Source organism: Temnothorax nylanderi, unplaced genomic scaffold (assembly GCF_030848795.1).
Source record: "Temnothorax nylanderi isolate EJ_2023f unplaced genomic scaffold, tnyl_v1.0 TNYL_tig0193_pilon, whole genome shotgun sequence".
In the NCBI taxonomy this organism is placed as follows: domain Eukaryota; kingdom Metazoa; phylum Arthropoda; class Insecta; order Hymenoptera; family Formicidae; genus Temnothorax; species Temnothorax nylanderi.
This window is the reverse complement of record NW_027249255.1, coordinates 266,173-283,119: the sequence shown is the minus strand read 5'-3', so window position 1 is coordinate 283,119 and position 16,947 is coordinate 266,173. Positions and strand designations below refer to the sequence as shown.

The window sequence follows — 16,947 nt, the reverse complement described above, 5'->3', positions numbered from 1 at the left end:
AAAATATATACATAATATTCATAATAATTACAAAATGATTACAACAAAATACAATATAATGCAATGGCTGTAAAAATTAACATTACTTATAATATAAAAATTAGTGTTTAATATAAAATATTAATTTAATATATAAAATAATTTTTAATATAAAAATTATTTAATATAAAAATTAGTATCTATTATTTAATATACCTTTTGAGTTGTTATTAGATATTAAAAACATAATAATAATAAATATAATTATATTTATTATTATTATATTATATTATTATTATTATATTAAAATTATTACTACAATATTATTTTGTCTACAATCTTTTCTATCAACTATATCTATCGAATTACACATCCTCTTGTCCCTGCCTATCCGTATCCTTACCTACCTACCCGTATTCCGATCTAGTCCTACCTATCCATTTTCTTAACACTGTGTTACAATTTAATATACAAATCTTTAATTAAGATCGCGACACGATTTGTAAGGGGCCTAATTTGCTGGTTAATCCAGCGAAATACCTGAAAGTGTACACGATTAGATATGGGAAATGTGGAATTGGAAGTTTTGATTAAAATTTAATTGGGGTTTTTTAATCTCGCATATATGCGAGAAAATATAGAAAAAATATTCTAAAAATAGCCCTATATGCGCGCATAATTTTTTATAAAGGAACTTTTATATACAATTTTCTACATAAGGAATAAAATGTTTCATTTCGATATATTATAAATCTATGTACCACGCTTTTAAATAAATATATTTTAATGAGAACATTATGTTTTTTTTCCCCCGTTACATTTTTAACACGCTGTAAAGCTTATCACGTTATAAAGAAACCCAAATTACTATTTAAAATTATCCGTATTTACACGACTATATACTCGTATATAATATAGTAATCTTAATAAGTTTACTATAATCTTTTAATCAAGCTTCTGAATACGTGTTTAAAACAAATAATTAAAGTAAGTAAACAGTATAATAGCACAATATAAAATTAATAATATTAAATGTACAATAAGTTTAAATCTAAAACATTCTGTATATCCTTTAGATAAGTTAATTAATGAAAAGATAGTTTCACAATTAAATAAGAATCGATAATATCCGGATTGCATACCCAAAATTTTTTAGTCAATCAGCAGTTTGCAGCAACGATTGTTAATGTGTACATGGACAACGTACTTTCTTAAAAATTTAATGACGTCCGTATTTTTGCCTCGAAACGATTTCACAATGCACAAACTGACGAAATTATGGAATGCGGAAAAATTTAACATAACGTCAGCGATTTTTCAGGTTATTTATGTTAGTGACTGAACAATCGCGTTAGTCTCATCAAGTGAAACAGTAAGAGCAACACGATGTTTTCGCACCGAGGATTAGTGAGTAAACTTTTCTGACATGTTTTACATTTATTTAATATTTTTATGAGTTTTTAACTTCTAGAATTAGAACTTTTTAATAATAAAGTCATATGTCATCACCGTTAGACAGAAATTTTGTAAAAATCAATACGTAATAAAACGTTTATTTCTTTTCTGGATTTTACTTTTCCTTTAATTCAATTTTTATACTAATAAAATAATATTCCATAATAAATCCATAAATATGTAATATCTCTCCCAATAATTTTAAATTATTAAGTAAATAAATATTTTAGGGAACAAATTTCTGCCATATTGAATATCTATTCAAGAACAATCTGCATAAAATTTCCTTAATTATTCTTTTTCAGTTCTTAGCAGTGACAATCTCGTTAGCAATAAGTATCGCACTTGCCAACGTCCTCGTTCAACCCGGGTATAAGCATCAATATGATAGCAATCCACGCTATTTGCAACATCAGTCTGTTTCGCAGCACTGGATACAATCTCCGACTGAACAATATCGCGCGGGACAATTACCGAACCAGGAATCGACGCGATATCTTTCGGGAGTTCAGACGGTGTATCCCTATGAATCGAACCAAGCCGATGCTCGTTCGCATGTGTTAAGCTATCCACATCGTCCACCGTACCACCATTATTTACCGAGGCCACACCATGTGCATTTCGCAAGAATAGGAGGTCATGGCTATGTACGGCCCTCGGTGTATGGATATGTCGGCCATCCTCAATCTTTGGTAAATGCTCATTATCCTATTACTTGGTCTGAGAAAATGGTATAAGTATAATGTTTCATTAACTTAACATTCGCAATATTTTATTTATATTACTATCATTTCATTGAAAGTTCAAATTTTATTTAATTTGATATTTTTAAGTGTAATATTTAATTCAAAACACCTGTATGTAACACCTAGCAATTTGCTTATGCGACAAATATGTACGTCACTGTATTATTGACAAACAGCTTTTCTTGGAGTTAATTATATAACACAAACGCTAATATTTGTCGTGTTTTTGTACACGAATTGATCATGTAAGTTACTGAATATTTCATAAGAATGATATTTCTCCAGATGGTACACAACCGAAGGAAAAGATCGGATCCTGCAAGCACTAAATCTGAGGTCGTTGCACATGACAATGATGTGGCCGCGAAGTCGTCCTCAACTGACGCCAAGCATCTTACAACCATCGACTCGTTAGTTCCAGAACATGAGCCTACTGATACTACTGGTAAATATTTCATAGAACAAGATTAAAATTTGACATCTTCAAATAATAACCTAATGCACCGCTTATCTTGAAAGTCGTGTAACTTCTTTCTTATACGAGTTCCAATGAGACGCAAACGTAAAAAAATCAATTGTATCGATATTAGTACGAATTCGCTTGAATGTAAACTGTTCAATTACGCAGATAAGCGTGTGGAGAACCGTCAGATCAGGAATGACTACATAACAAATCCACGTTCATTCGATTTATACGAAATTCCCACAGGCACATTCCCAGACCCATCAACATGGCAAAGGTTGCCAAAATGGTTTAGAGATTGGCTTTACACGCGGCTTTACAAACCGCAAGATATTAGGCGTTTGTCTCAGGTAAAGATTCTAGTTTTAATATAATTCATTTTATGTGCTTAAAATTTTTATTTTTGTCCGATCTATTGAAATTTAATGGATTATTACGACCGAAACGATATGGATTTCTTGCTCAAATATTTTTCAATTAAAATTTAAAAATTTAATTAAAGGGCATAGAGGGTAAGCATGGTAAAATTGCCCCGGGCGAATATTTAATTGCCACTTCGAAGATATGTAGGTATTGATAAAAGACAATGACCCTCAAAAAATTAGACGTCTAACTCAACGGGTTTTCGAAATCAAAAAAATACTTAAAAATAAAAAAAAAATTTTCTCTGGAACGGCTTGATCGATTTTGATAAAATTTTAATATGTTATAGGGACACATATAAAGACTTTCTTGAGACAGAGTAACAACCGTATAGAGTTTCATTATCCAGTAAAAAAAAATTGTTTTTTTCCAAAAATCATTTTATCATTTTTTTAAGCATGATATGATTTGAGCAAAATTATGAAATTATTTTTTTTAAAAGCTTTATACTCTCTTATATAAAAATATATTTTTTTCGATTGATTCGAAATGGTGCGCCGTACTGAAAAAAAATAAAAACTATTTTATACTATGAATTTTCCGGTTTTTGATATTTATTGGTCGTTATTTTATAATAACAATCTATATATTATAGATTTGTGCGAAAAAAAATCCAAATTATTTTACTAAAATCGGTAAAATAATTTTTAGATCAATTTATTAATTTTTATTATTTAAAAAAACAAACAATGACGGTTTTTTTATAATTAACTATTTATTAATTAATTGATCTACGTGTTTATTAAAATATCATCAGAAACTTTGCATTTGTCTCCATCAATACTAACAAAAATAATTATATGTCGATAAAATTAAAAATAACATAATAAAGCATATCCTCGAAGTGGCAATTAAATATTCGCTCGGGGCAATTTCACCATGCTTATCCCCCTATGCCCTTTCTCAATTTAAATCCGATTAATGAAATGCACTATGTGCACAACTTTAATATTGGAAAATGGAACATTTGTCGAACATTATGAATGTGTTTCATAAAGTTTAAAAAATATTCTTTTCTGCAATGTAAAATACATAAATATTCGTACGGTCTGTGATACAAAATATCTTATATGATATTTTTAGAAAAAGAAAAAAAGAACGAAACATTTTTTTACAAATTTTAATAAAACGCATTATGTATGTTACAGGAAATCACAAATATGAACATAATCAACACGGCAGAGCCAAGCAAGGACAAGACATTACAAATTCCTTTTTATTCTGAAATGACACCGACAGCCTACCGATACACCGATACGGCGGCAACACCTACTTCTGTACAATCTCAACCACCTTTCGTTACCTATATGCAAAATCCATACAGAAGTAACGAGGAATTATCGGCAACCAATGAGATTGTCGGTGCGCTATATGACACAAATGACAGACCGTGCCCAAATTATAATTTTAACTATTTATATAATTATCCGAGGTATTGGAACAATGATTGGAGCAATCCAGAGGGAATAGACGATTTCTTTATCAGCTTTATCCAGCTCAAGAAGAAAAACGGCACTTTACCACCTCTGTACCAACATTGGATTACCGATGTTTTCAATGAAGGCAATTATCCAAACAGAAGGAATCAAATCTATATCCCTAGGATTGGATAAGAACCACTGGAGATAAACGGAAAACAATGATGCCTTGCGATCCATTTTACCCGTATTGGGAGAACGCTAATACTCGAATAAGTGTCAAAGACGAAAGATTCAACGACTACAAATATACACCACCTTAAAAAACGTTTGCTAAAGTTTTCGAGTAGTAAGTGTTACAGATATGACTCTGTTATCAATTTCTGTCACGTTACCTTGAAGCAACGAGTTGATTGATCGTAATGGTTTTCATGTTCTATTTATTACACTTAATTACTATTATACCATGCTATACTTTGGGCAAAAATATATATATACATATTATGTAAAATCAATGTATATGTTACCTTATGCATTACACCATTGTGGTCAATATTGACCACTTACCTTATCGTATACGATTTTCTTTTGTCGGGCCAGATCGGACTTACCTTTGTCACTCCTGACCATATACAATCTGGTCGCATTTCAACCAGATCAATGAAGGAGGAAAATTCCTCCCATTGTGACGATTATTATATCATCGCCGACAGATATCATTACGTTCGATTCGAATTATATGTGAGCATTGATTGTATCGAAAAATGCATAACAAGAAGTTAATTTACAAAAGAATATTAATCTATAAAAATTGACTGTACAACATTGATCAAAAATATTTCTATCACTAATTCCGTTATTTGCTTGAGAATACTGATGATTGATCGTTTCTTGTGACCCGTTTCTTTTAATTTGGAATTGTAATCGAGTATAGAAAAAATTTTACTTTGCATTATAAATATTAATCTCAATTATACTCCGCGAAAAATTAAAATTTATGTAAACGAAATTAAAAAATTAAAATAAGAGAAAATGTCTCGATGTAAAAACTGACCGCGAAATCCGACCGCGAAAACCGATCGCGAAAATACAAAGAGGCGTGATTGTGCATGTTGTTTATGCGGCACGCATCTTGAAAATATATCAAGTAAGATCTACAGAATAAATGACGTGAGATCCGAAAAAAAGTAACTTCCTGCACAATTGATATTATAATTGGATATTACAATTAATCAATAATCGCGTTCTTAATTGAATAATATATGCAAATCTTTATATAAACTTACATATCGATATAAATATATCTCATTATATTTTTCATTTTCTACCAAAATTATTTTTTATATGATATTAAATATAGTCATATATATTACTGCAAAGTTGAATGTATAATTGTGCTATGTGATCAATTCTAAAATAATTTAAAAATAAGTTTCACCGTTTCTCAAGAATATTTTGAATCTCACATCATATATTACTTGACTGGCATAAAGCCAATTTTTCAATCAAAAATAGATGGATAGGCTACAAAAAATTAGGGTAAAATCGATGCTTTTTGTTAAAATAAATTTTAGTAATAACCATTATCACATTTTCTATAAAATAAATTGCATAATAATAAGACCAAAATATTTCTTATCCCTCTTATTTATGCTTTTATATTTATGCATATTGGCATTTTCTAAATATATCTATATTACTTCTTTGCATCGATTTATATAATATTTAATCTTGGATAAATATGTAGGAAAGGAATAGATAGATATATAAATAACAGACATCCTAACTAATTAATAATTTTTCCCTATCTACGGATATTTTTCTTTTTATGACACCTAACACAATATCTTATTTATTCGTATCTCTTTTATTCAGAAAAATAATATCGTAAAAATAATTCTTTAGAAAAAATCTAAATAAAAATTTTATATTTAAAAAATGACTACTAAATTAATTGTGACAGTAGTATTGTTATACTTCTTATTTCTCTGTGTTGAAATATATATCATAGCAGAACTGACCAACGTAACAAAATTTCGAAAATTTAATCTATTCTGTATCTTAAACTAATTTAAATTCGCGAAATGGAATTCTAATATGTTTCGATAAAATACTTTGTCATATATTCAAGATTTAAAATTTTCTTCAACATTTATTTATGTAGAACGCGGCAGTTCGTCAATATAATTAGATAAACTATTATATTTTATGAGCTCTTTGCGAGCTCCGTGCGTGCGAAGTGTGCGAGTATTTCCTCAAGCACAATCGCATAATACATCAATAAATAAGTGACACCAAGATTAAATATTTTCCGTAATCAGTTTTAGCCTCTCCATTTTAAGGCAACAAATCCACAAGATGTAATATTTTTACAATATAATTTATTGTCGTAATTCGACATGTTTCCGAGATATATAATGGCTCTATATTTGATTAATCGTAGATTCGTTACCTCAATAAAAAAAAAATTCTGACTCACCGATTCGATGCGCAACGGGCGGAGTTACTCAGCCACGTAGCTACGATACTGTAACACACAAAAATAAGATTCAAATTAAAAAAGCGCTCAAAATGATCAACATTTCAAAAGATAATTTTTATTCGCTTCTAATTCGTCTTTCAATGAGATAATAATATGTTTTTCAAATTAATAATACAATTATCCATTTTTCGAAAAAGATCTTTACAAAAATAAATTATTTTTATTTTTATTTTGAAAAATTTGAATAATTTCTCTTGCTCTAATTATTTTCAACTTATCGAGATCAAACAATCTGAATAAATGAAAAAAGAATTATTATGCAGATGATACTCACCCCAAGGTTGCTCCGCCGGTGCCCGATGTCTCTCTCGGACCTCCTCCTCCTCTCAGGGCGTCAGGCCTCCACCTCCTTCTCCTCCTTCCCTACCGCACAGGACACTCGCGAGAAACACTCGCGGATGATAAATTACAATCGCGCGCGGACTAATGATCAGTATATAAAAAGTCTTTCTCGCGCGACACTGTACGGCACTCCCGTTTAAAAAAGTTCTTCAGTCCGATTACTCGAACGGCACTCCCGAAACAAACGCGACGAACCGGCGCGGCGCGGGCGCTGCGGTTCGTTTATATATTTAATTAAATCGGCGGACGAGGGTACATTTAGCTTCCCCGTCTTTGGACTTTTATCCAAAGCAGAACAAGAGTTTTGCTTACGCGACGCGAAATAACGAAATTACGAAGCACTCACGAACGGACGATGTATCACGGCGCCGGCGTTCCGTTACTTGACTTCACTCGATCGATACGCGATCACAATATCACACTCAGCCCACTTTTTCCGCACGGAGAGAATCGGAGATAAGTCACACGATAATTCCGGCACAGCGTTCAAAGCACGACGCGAGAGAAATAAACGCTACGCATTCGAGTCCAGAAATATGTCGGGAGGAGCGAGCGTCACGAGATTACCGCGCCCGCGAATATCACAACGAAAGCGAATCGTTCACAATCGCCGTGCATACCTTCGCCTCGACACGTCCTCCGTCTCGGCGTCTCCGTCTCGAGCGAGCGATTCGTGCGACACGTTCATTCCGACACAAACACTTGAAACACTTGCAAATTGTTAAGCGCGTACGACGCGTACTCGCGAGTCCGATTATTCTCGCCGCCCGCGGCCCGCGAAACGAGGAGCAGGAGTGCCAATCGTAGAAAACGAGCGCGTTCCGAATAACACAGCGCGAAGCACGGCGACGGACGCGCGAATCACGGACACTTCCTACCTGTGCGAAATTCATCAGAAGAATGCTAGCTGAGTGATTTCCGCAGGTAATGGTACTCCGAGCGTTGATGAAAAACAAGCTGCAAGGCCGCTCGTCGAGACAAGAACGATCGGCCGCGCGTCGACCTTTGAAGGTACGTTGTATTCAAATGAACTGTCGCTTAGTGCCCTAGTGCGCCGACTGGTACGCGCCGGCGGCGCCGGCGGCGGCTCGGAGCGGCCGAACGTGATTGGCCGGATTCGGGGGCTCGACTCGCGAGCCAATCGCGTTCAAGGGCCGTGCGGCGGCTTGGCGGCAACGCCGGCAACGGCGCGCGCAAGCGGCGCAAGTAAGACGTTGTTGCTCGTGCAATTCCTTTCTCGTGAACGAAAAGAAATCCGGTTACGGAGTGTTGCAAGCTGAATATACGTCGAATGGTCGAGTATTCCGTTCCTTCTCGTGTCGACTGAAACGAGTGGGATGCCGTCGCTGGGCGAAATGAACGTCGAATGCCGTACTATAGCTGGACACGCCGTACGTATCACCCTCCTGGCTGTGATTTGGCGGGTCTCCTGGCAGCACTGGCAGTGCTCAGTGATCGGTGAGTGAATTGTGCATAAGAACAGACACGTAATTCGCTTCGTAAATGTTTCTAATTTATTTGTATGTGTGCTTCTTTATTTCTTGTAATTTCTGCTTTAACGTTAAATTGTATCGTTTGTAAAAATTTCTTCGCGATTGTTCTCGCAGCACACGGTGATTGCGCATACCATAAAAAACGACGAACCGTCGCCAACTCTCGCCACCAAGATACTTGAAAATTATAAAACATTCTCTGTTGCTTATTTCGCAAATATTATTCGTTTTGTTTGCTTACAAAATTCTCCGAAAACGAGCTTATTGCCTTTCGCATTTCGTGCTCTTATCTTGCAGATTTATTAGCATGAGCTAATAAATTTAGGGCGGATAATGGAAAAAAAAAAGTATTGAATTGCTTTCTGATTGTATTGATTAATCAGTTAAAAATTCTTATGACATTTATTGCTACGTAAAAAAAAATTTTTGAAACAGGATTATAACATAAAACTCGTAACGAATAACTTACATATCGAGGTAACGTTCATATCACGTTGAAAGCACCGGTTCTCGTCCTCTGACAAGTAGGTTTTTTCATGTTTTTCCTACAAAGCATATTCCAAAGGATAGGTATATAATGTAATGAGAATAAAGTAAAAAGTATCGGAAATGGACATAAGTTCAACTTGCATTTAATTGACAAAGTAGGTTAAGCTAAAATAGGCAGGAACTACAATGTATATAGTAAAATAATAGTGTATTTATATGAGTTAATAAATTATCCTCGTTAAAAAAAAAGGTTCTCGTCCGATCACCGAAGTCAAGCAACGTTGAGCGCGGTTAGTACTTGGATGGGTGACCGCTTGGGAACACCGTGTAATGTTACCATTTTTTTTTTTTTCATTTTTATTATTGTATTTGTATTATTACTACATACAGCAGTAAACACCATACTTGATTTCTCAATAAATAAATTTTACAATGGTTTCTACTTGTTATTTCCTATCTTCGATGATCACATCATTGAATGTCTCTACATTAATTCAGCAAATTAATCTAATAAACTAATGTAAAGGTAAGAAAGTGTGACGCGTGACGAGAATGTACGTTAAAATACTTTTATTTTTCCTACGTTTATCATACATAAGATTCGGGAAATTCGAATGTGACGTCTCGTCCAGTCAGCTGCTTGTACACTGAAGCAAAGGTGTCGACCTGTAGGAAGATATTATCGAAATGTATAACAATTTGTTATCGAGCGACACAATTTGATGCTTTGTACGAGAATAAAGGAGAATAAGTGATTATACCTTGTGTTCGATATTCGTTTGCTCGTTTTTATCGAGATGAACCTTGATAAGCTGCGACCCGTCGAGTTTGACTCTGATACGCTTGCCAACGATTTCTACGGGATACACCAAATCCTCCAATATCGCGTCGTAAACCGAAGTCAATGTACGGCTGAAAGAAACATTGACAATTCCATTAATGGTATGTAAATACAATCATTCTGTTCGTCTAATTCCACCAGAACATAAGTATTTACGTTCTAGTTTCTCTCTTTTTTTTGTACTCTCTTACCTTCGGGGACGTTTCTGCTTGTTCTTGGTTCGCGTTTTCCTCGTTGGCTTGGGCAAGATTTTACGCTCACCGACGAACATCACGTGCTTCCCGGAGAACTTCTTCTCCAGCTCGCGTACCAGCCGTGTCTGAATTTTCTGGAATGCCTTCAGCTTTGGCATGGGTACGTATATGATGATTGACTGTAAGAAAAAAGAAACTCTGCCTCAATAGTTTTCTCGACGACATGACAAAGGATAAGTATCTTCAGTAAAATCATTTTAATCTCCGCGTGCAGTTGCAAATACATAAAGCTATTTAAAAAAGAATTTCAACACAAGAAACTAGGGATAACTCATGGCATATTTTATGCAAGAGCAGTCAATTCATAGCTCTGATTCCTTAAACATTAAACTATTAGTAAATATATTATTAATTATTGAATATAATAAATTAAATATTGAATAATTATATGTTTATACATATTATTAAATCAATGATATAAAATCAAATGTTTCTTTCTAGGTTTGATTCCAACCTTTATTTCATGCATGCCCCAATTTTGTGAGAAGTTAATTGGAGAGTTGAAGATTACGAATAAAGGAGTATCTGTTTTGAGAATATTTCAGTTAAAAGTAAAAAGATAACACAGGAAAGTCGAGGCTAAAAATCTTAACGCAACAACATGTTGAAGAAGACATACGAATAGACTGCAAGAAAAGACACCTCACCTTCTTATTATTCGTTTCGATCTCCTTCGCCTTCGTGATGTAGAGTTCTCTCAGCTGCGACTTGAGATCGCTGTTCATCTCCAGCTCGAGGAGGGCCTGGGACACGCTAACCTCAAACTGGTCGGGCTCGGCCCCGCTGCTCTTGATTATTTTCGCGTTCGTCGTCAACATCTGAAAGGGTTTCAGGACCGAAACGTTAACTCGCACGTCGCAACGATCACGAAGCTTAACGGAATCATCGGCACAATTACGAGACACGTGTGACCCCGAGGAGGAAATTTTGTCGCATATTACAAGCTTAAAAAACGTTTATCGTAGATATTTTATTCGTCCTTCACAATTTCATAGCCGCGCCGAATTAAAGCAGGGTTGTTTTCGGAAGTACTTACCTTGCCGAGACTCATCTTCGAGGAATATCCTGTCCCGTTGGATCCTACCAGGATATCGACAGACACGAACACGATGTGCTCGACAGAAAAGGCTGTATCAGCGCAGGCCCGCAGCGTCGAGAATTGGAGGTTAAGTTCGTCCAATCAGGACGAGGTAGACTGAGGTCGGCGTCATTCGATTGGTCGGATTTCGACCAATTTACGAGTCAGGCTGCGTTCGGAAACGTCACCCGGGTACACACGGGTATACTCCCTTCTCCTTCTAACTCGCTGAGATAGAAAGAGAAGGGAGTATACTCGTGTGCACTCGGCTGACGTTTCCGAACGCAGCCTCAAGTGCGGGCTAGAGTGGCGCCCTAACCTTCTTTCAGAAAAGCCGGAACTGACGGAAGTTCGGATCAGTCTACTCTTGGACTTCTTTTTGTTAAAATATTACCGCTCCCCTTCCTTCGTCTATTTATTTTTTCTTCTTGCAAAGAAGCCACGATCATGCGAATGCAAATCTTATCTTTCTTCTGATTTGTAGTAGAATCAATCGCAGCGATACTTTTGCAAATATTTGATCCGACGAGAGAAATTGTAGTTTTGTTCGTTAATTGCGGCTTTTCCAGTGTTATTTCATATATTACTTTTAAAGAATATTGTTATCGTCATATATTATATAATAATAATGTAATATATCATGTGTGCAGAACGTATTGCGTTTTGAAGTTATGTCGGCGCGGCTCTTTCGTGTTCTGACTCGTCAATTTTTTGATAACGCAAAATCAACGATATGCTAATTGGCAGGACAAAGATATGTCGACTCGAGATCGTTCCTAGCTACGTTTGTGTCACAATATTATTTACGACTATCCTTCCTGTAACGGGAAATTATTTGTAAATTATGGTATTATCAGTCAACTAAAACAGATTTGTTCTGACATAAGATATCGTGAACCTGTTGCGATAACACAAGAATAATAAGTGTATTTTTGTTTTGCAACATCTGTGCATCTTGTTCGACATCTTTTATTGCGCGAGGAGACACTAGGAAATAATTTTGTCAGTTATTGCAGGTAAAGATGAGCAAAACTCAAGAAATATAGATAACTTGATCTGTAAAATTTTCATATTGTTTTTTCTTTGTAAAAGATTTGTTATTAATCTTCGGATGATGTATGTACGCTAGTGTGTTTTAACAGATATTTTTCCTTGTGTCTCAAAAATGGCATTTGTTATGTGTAATTTTCTCTGCAGGCGACAAATTAGATTTGAATCAATGTCCACGATGTCTACATCGTCGTCTATGGACGAACGTATGTTGAAGGGAATACGGAAGGTGATACCGAATTTGATTAATACCAAGTACAAAGGTCAGGATGGAAGAATTGGGATTTTTGGCGGCAGTACCGAATATACGGGAGCACCATATTTTGCGGCTATGAGTGCACTGAGAACTGGTGCCGATCTCGTCCACGTATTTTGCGCGAGGGACGCCAGCGTTCCTATCAAGTCCTTCAGTCCAGAGCCGATAGTCCATCCAGTCCTGGATCAACAGGATGCGATACAGCAAATAAAACCTTGGCTCGATCGTCTGCACGTTATTCTGATCGGACCTGGGCTTGGCAGAGATGAGAAGATATTCAAAACAATTGTTGAATTAATAACAATCTGCCGAGAGGCGAGGAAGCCGTTGGTCATCGACGCGGATGGTTTGTTCCTAGTCTGTCAGAAGCCAGAAATTGTGAAGGACTATCCTGGAGTTATCCTGACACCTAACGCGATGGAGTTCAGCCGTTTGGTCAAGGCGGTACTGGACAGGTCAGTTTCGCCCGCTCCTGTAGTTAAAGCTTCCGACGTGAAGCACGTGGCGGAGGCTCTTGGGAAGAACGTGATTATTCTACACAAGGGAGCGAAGGATGTGATCGTGGACGGTCACAAGGGTACCGAGACCGTGTCGTGTGGATTGGCTGGCTCTGGGAGGAGGTGCGGTGGACAGGGAGACCTCTTATCTGGTTCATTAGCGGTATTCTGGTGGTGGGCTATCTCTGCGGGAACCAGCGAATGCGCCTTGTCGCCCTCAATAGTAGCGTGCTACGCTGCATCAAGATTAATCAGAGAATCCAATGCATCGGCCTTCAAGATAAGACAAAGAGGAATGTTGGCCTCGGATATGCTGGAACAGATACAGCCGGTTTTCAGCAAGATCTTTGAAACTCATTGCGACAAGTAACGCATAATTGCATCATTTTTTTTCGCTTTTAATTACGTTGTTCCTATATACAGCGCTGTTTTTTTCTCTCATAAAACATTATTACATATTAGTATTAAGTGAAAGAAATGTGGTTGTGCAGTATCAATGATTATATTGCCATTTCATTATTGTGGATTTTAGAACTTCCTCGTTTATTGGAAGAGGTCGAACTCGAAGCACTGATTCCTGAAGTGTATACATTTATATATATTTTACAAAATTTTTTTACTGATATATTACATAAATTGAAATATACGCATTTAGAAAGTTGGCTTCAGAGAAACGTATTTAGGATAATACACGCTAGTATATAAATATATCTATTGGTTTTGTAATTTTTGTGATTTTGCAAAAAATTTGAAAGTTTATATAAATAAATATTTATATAAAATTATATAGTTTAATTGTTGATATATTAATTCTTAATGTGTAGATATATATATATACACACATAAAAAGATAAACTCCATTAAAAGCGTTGATTTTTTTATTCATTGCATATATGTACCTATTTTAAGATTTGTATGGTAAGAATAATTAGAGCCAGAGCTTGCTCTTGCCGGTCTTTTTATATCCTACATATTGTTTATTATATCTTGTTTAAAACAAAAATTAACATCCCTAAACTAAATACATTAACTTATATGAATCCTTTCATGTATTTTTAAATTACTATAATGCTCTCTCAGACATCCGCCTCGAAATTTTTGTTAGGAATAGTTTTTAAGATATTTTACAGGCACATATAGTTCCATTGCAGATAACAAGCATACTCCGTTACTTATTTTACCATACATAAGCATTCCACACAGCACACGCGCGCACACACACATATCTAGCTTTGTTACACATAATCGCGTTAAGTTATCTAAATTGTCATACACGCGTATGTATTTATAAATATAGTTGATTATTATACACTGATAGTTTATGAGTATTGAAACGTACAAATGGACTGCGGCAATTTTAGACATGCCGTTAAGAACTTTACTCTCAAATCAGAGCTCGCACCTACGATTATCACAATTAGATGGATTAAATTCGCAAGATTCGTGTGTTTCTCCACTCTCCTGCATCTCTATGACAATGCTATCCCTTGCGTGGTTTTAAAACAATTAAAATTGAACAAAAACGTCGCTAAGAATTTTATGACCTGCGATTCTGTAATCGCTATCGTTTACGGATAGCAGTCTCTTATAGCACTACGTACCATGCTGTACACTGTTATAAATATATGCATATGTTGTTTTTTACTTGCTCTGCCAAACTATGATACCAATCAAGATCGCCAATACGACTACCGCGATCACTATGAGAATACATTTCTTCTTGCGTAGCTTGGTCTGATACATACTCGCTTGCCTCACTTGAGAAGCGCCTTCGCTGACAGATACCTCGGTTCTTTCGACCGATGCTTCTATAGAATCAATCACTTCCCCTTGATCGTACACCAAAGCTCCAAGATCTTTGAATATCTGATTAATATCGCTAATGTTACTCTGCAAAAACAATAAATGATGTAGTTATATGTTTAAAATGTATTCGCGTATATGAATCTTTGTCAATCTCGAAAGAATTTACCTCCAACTGCCTTATACTAGCTTCCTGTTCTTCTAACATTCGCAAATTTATCTGTTCCTGTAGCTGTTCCTGTTGCTGCTTCGCATGATCGCTCCCATACGTTCTGCTGTCTTGCAACTCGATAAGCGTATCCTGTTTCTTCTCTCCGTACGGCGCAATACCCGCACTAGCCTTAGCCCTCCTGACCATTTCTTTCTCTTTGGAGGCAGCTAGCCTTTGTACGGCCTAAATTGAATAGTAATTATTGACACCATGTCAGATATTAAAATGCATTTACATCAATATTTACTTGAAAAGCGTTCAAAGCGGTGGTAAATTCGTCTTGAAGGCGTTCCCTCTGCATCTTCCGCTGCCTCTGTTCTCCAGGGCTCGTAGAGCCAGAGTTATTCGCTAGCATAGCCAAATCTCGAAGATGAACGCTGGTATCCTTCGCCAGCTGCTGCGTGTAGTGCTGTATCTGATGCCTGCGAAACGACAATTTCATGAAACTCTGATCTCCATTCATATAGGTACGCTAACAAGATTTAATTCCTTCCTTCATTGTTGTATTTCGGTGATTAAATCATGCATTAAATCGCGTCGGTAAGTCAACAGCTACAAAAGTGGAAGCGAATTAAATCTCACCTAATTAAATGAGTGTATTTCTTGTAACTTACAGCTGATTCCTGAGTTCCTGAGAATCGGTGGAACTGCCCAGCTGGTTGACCATCTTCTGCATGGAAGACACTGCGAACGAATCATCGAAATAAGTATCCTGTATTTCCCAAACCAGTTCCGATGATCGGAGAACCTACCATTTTGTGATATCTTCAGTATCGAGGTGCCAATCGTTTGGGACAACCTGCCGAAGTCCTGTTCCCGTGCGGGACCACCGTTGTGGTAGGACGAGAATCCGGCATCCATCTTTGAGCCGTCAGCTGACGTTATATTAGCTAGATTATTAAGATTATACAAATTTAATTACACGAGTAGGAGTAAATGTCTTTGCAATGCAATCAATGCGTTTGTATCTAACGCGTCAAAATTAGGGACTCGCAAATCTCTCCCTGACGATTCCACAGAAATATAACGTTAGACGGAACTAACCAATTATCGATGCAAACGTAACAATCGCTCCTCGCTGTTTCTCCGCGACGAAGCTGAGGCGACGTACGTGCCGTCACCCGAGTATTTGTTTTTCGGCTTTCTTGACACGTCCAGTACTTTGTTCTTTTATTGGGTATCAATGACCTCGTGCGATTTCCTCTCCCGATCGTTAGCGGCGTCGAGGACGAGATGATAGATCGGCGTCTCCTGACGCGCACTTGTCAACACAGGACGACAAGTGGGTCGATCGTTCGCGCGATGAGTCACGAAGCTAGCGTAGCAACAGACACTTTTCTCCCATGACACGGCGAGATCCTCGCGTTGAATTCCTCGACGAGTCGCGCCGAGAGAGCTTCCTCCCGCGTTGATCGATAACGCGACACTCCGATCTCCTCGAACGGCTCGAACGAAACGTCGCCGCGACGCGCGTACCAGGATCAGGCCGTATCACACCATTCACACCGCTAAATTGCACCGAACAGACTGAACTGCACTAATGCACTAATCGCACCAGTCGTAATCGCCGAGCGACACACAAATGACGAAATGACACAAAGCCCGAC

The 16,947-nt window shown here is 36.5% G+C and overlaps 4 protein-coding genes across 6 annotated transcripts; 2 read left to right on the top strand and 2 right to left on the bottom strand.

Annotated features, from left to right (window-relative positions):
• Positions 1 to 995: 995 nt before the first annotated feature.
• LOC139778737 (uncharacterized) lies at positions 996 to 5,058 on the top strand. Of its 2 annotated transcripts, none has more exons than XM_071716824.1 (5): positions 996 to 1,386; positions 1,740 to 2,126; positions 2,466 to 2,625; positions 2,809 to 2,993; positions 4,215 to 5,058. In XM_071716824.1, exons 1-5 carry the CDS (start codon positions 1,366 to 1,368, stop codon positions 4,677 to 4,679), a joined length of 1,218 nt encoding a protein of 405 aa, XP_071572925.1. In that variant the 5' UTR covers positions 996 to 1,365; the 3' UTR covers positions 4,680 to 5,058. The 2 variants fall into 2 exon arrangements, with proteins under 2 accessions (XP_071572925.1, XP_071572926.1); XM_071716825.1 differs by having other exon boundaries at positions 997 to 1,386; positions 2,890 to 2,993.
• A 4,847-nt stretch (positions 5,059 to 9,905) lies between these two features.
• LOC139778716 (small ribosomal subunit protein eS7) lies at positions 9,906 to 11,636 on the bottom strand. The gene is made up of 5 exons (XM_071716788.1): positions 11,482 to 11,636; positions 11,093 to 11,263; positions 10,383 to 10,564; positions 10,112 to 10,262; positions 9,906 to 10,016 (listed from the first exon to the last, which is right to left on the bottom strand). Exons 1-5 carry the CDS (start codon positions 11,494 to 11,496, stop codon positions 9,939 to 9,941), a joined length of 597 nt encoding a protein of 198 aa, XP_071572889.1. The 5' UTR covers positions 11,497 to 11,636; the 3' UTR covers positions 9,906 to 9,938.
• Positions 11,637 to 11,834: 198 nt separating this feature from the next.
• Naxd (NAD(P)HX dehydratase) lies at positions 11,835 to 14,111 on the top strand. Its single transcript, XM_071716835.1, has 2 exons — positions 11,835 to 12,539; positions 12,721 to 14,111. The coding sequence occupies exon 2, from the start codon at positions 12,743 to 12,745 to the stop codon at positions 13,694 to 13,696; it is 954 nt and encodes a 317-aa protein (XP_071572936.1). The 5' UTR covers positions 11,835 to 12,539; positions 12,721 to 12,742; the 3' UTR covers positions 13,697 to 14,111.
• Positions 14,112 to 14,186: 75 nt separating this feature from the next.
• On the bottom strand, positions 14,187 to 16,906 carry Syx7 (syntaxin 7). 2 transcript variants are annotated; one of them, XM_071716837.1, is made up of 6 exons: positions 16,385 to 16,906; positions 16,093 to 16,215; positions 15,955 to 16,024; positions 15,588 to 15,762; positions 15,299 to 15,523; positions 14,187 to 15,216 (listed from the first exon to the last, which is right to left on the bottom strand). In XM_071716837.1, exons 2-6 carry the CDS (start codon positions 16,199 to 16,201, stop codon positions 14,968 to 14,970), a joined length of 828 nt encoding a protein of 275 aa, XP_071572938.1. In that variant the 5' UTR covers positions 16,202 to 16,215; positions 16,385 to 16,906; the 3' UTR covers positions 14,187 to 14,967. The 2 variants fall into 2 exon arrangements, with proteins under 2 accessions (XP_071572938.1, XP_071572937.1); XM_071716836.1 differs by having other exon boundaries at positions 16,093 to 16,230; positions 16,385 to 16,904.
• Between the last annotated feature and the right edge of the window lie 41 nt (positions 16,907 to 16,947).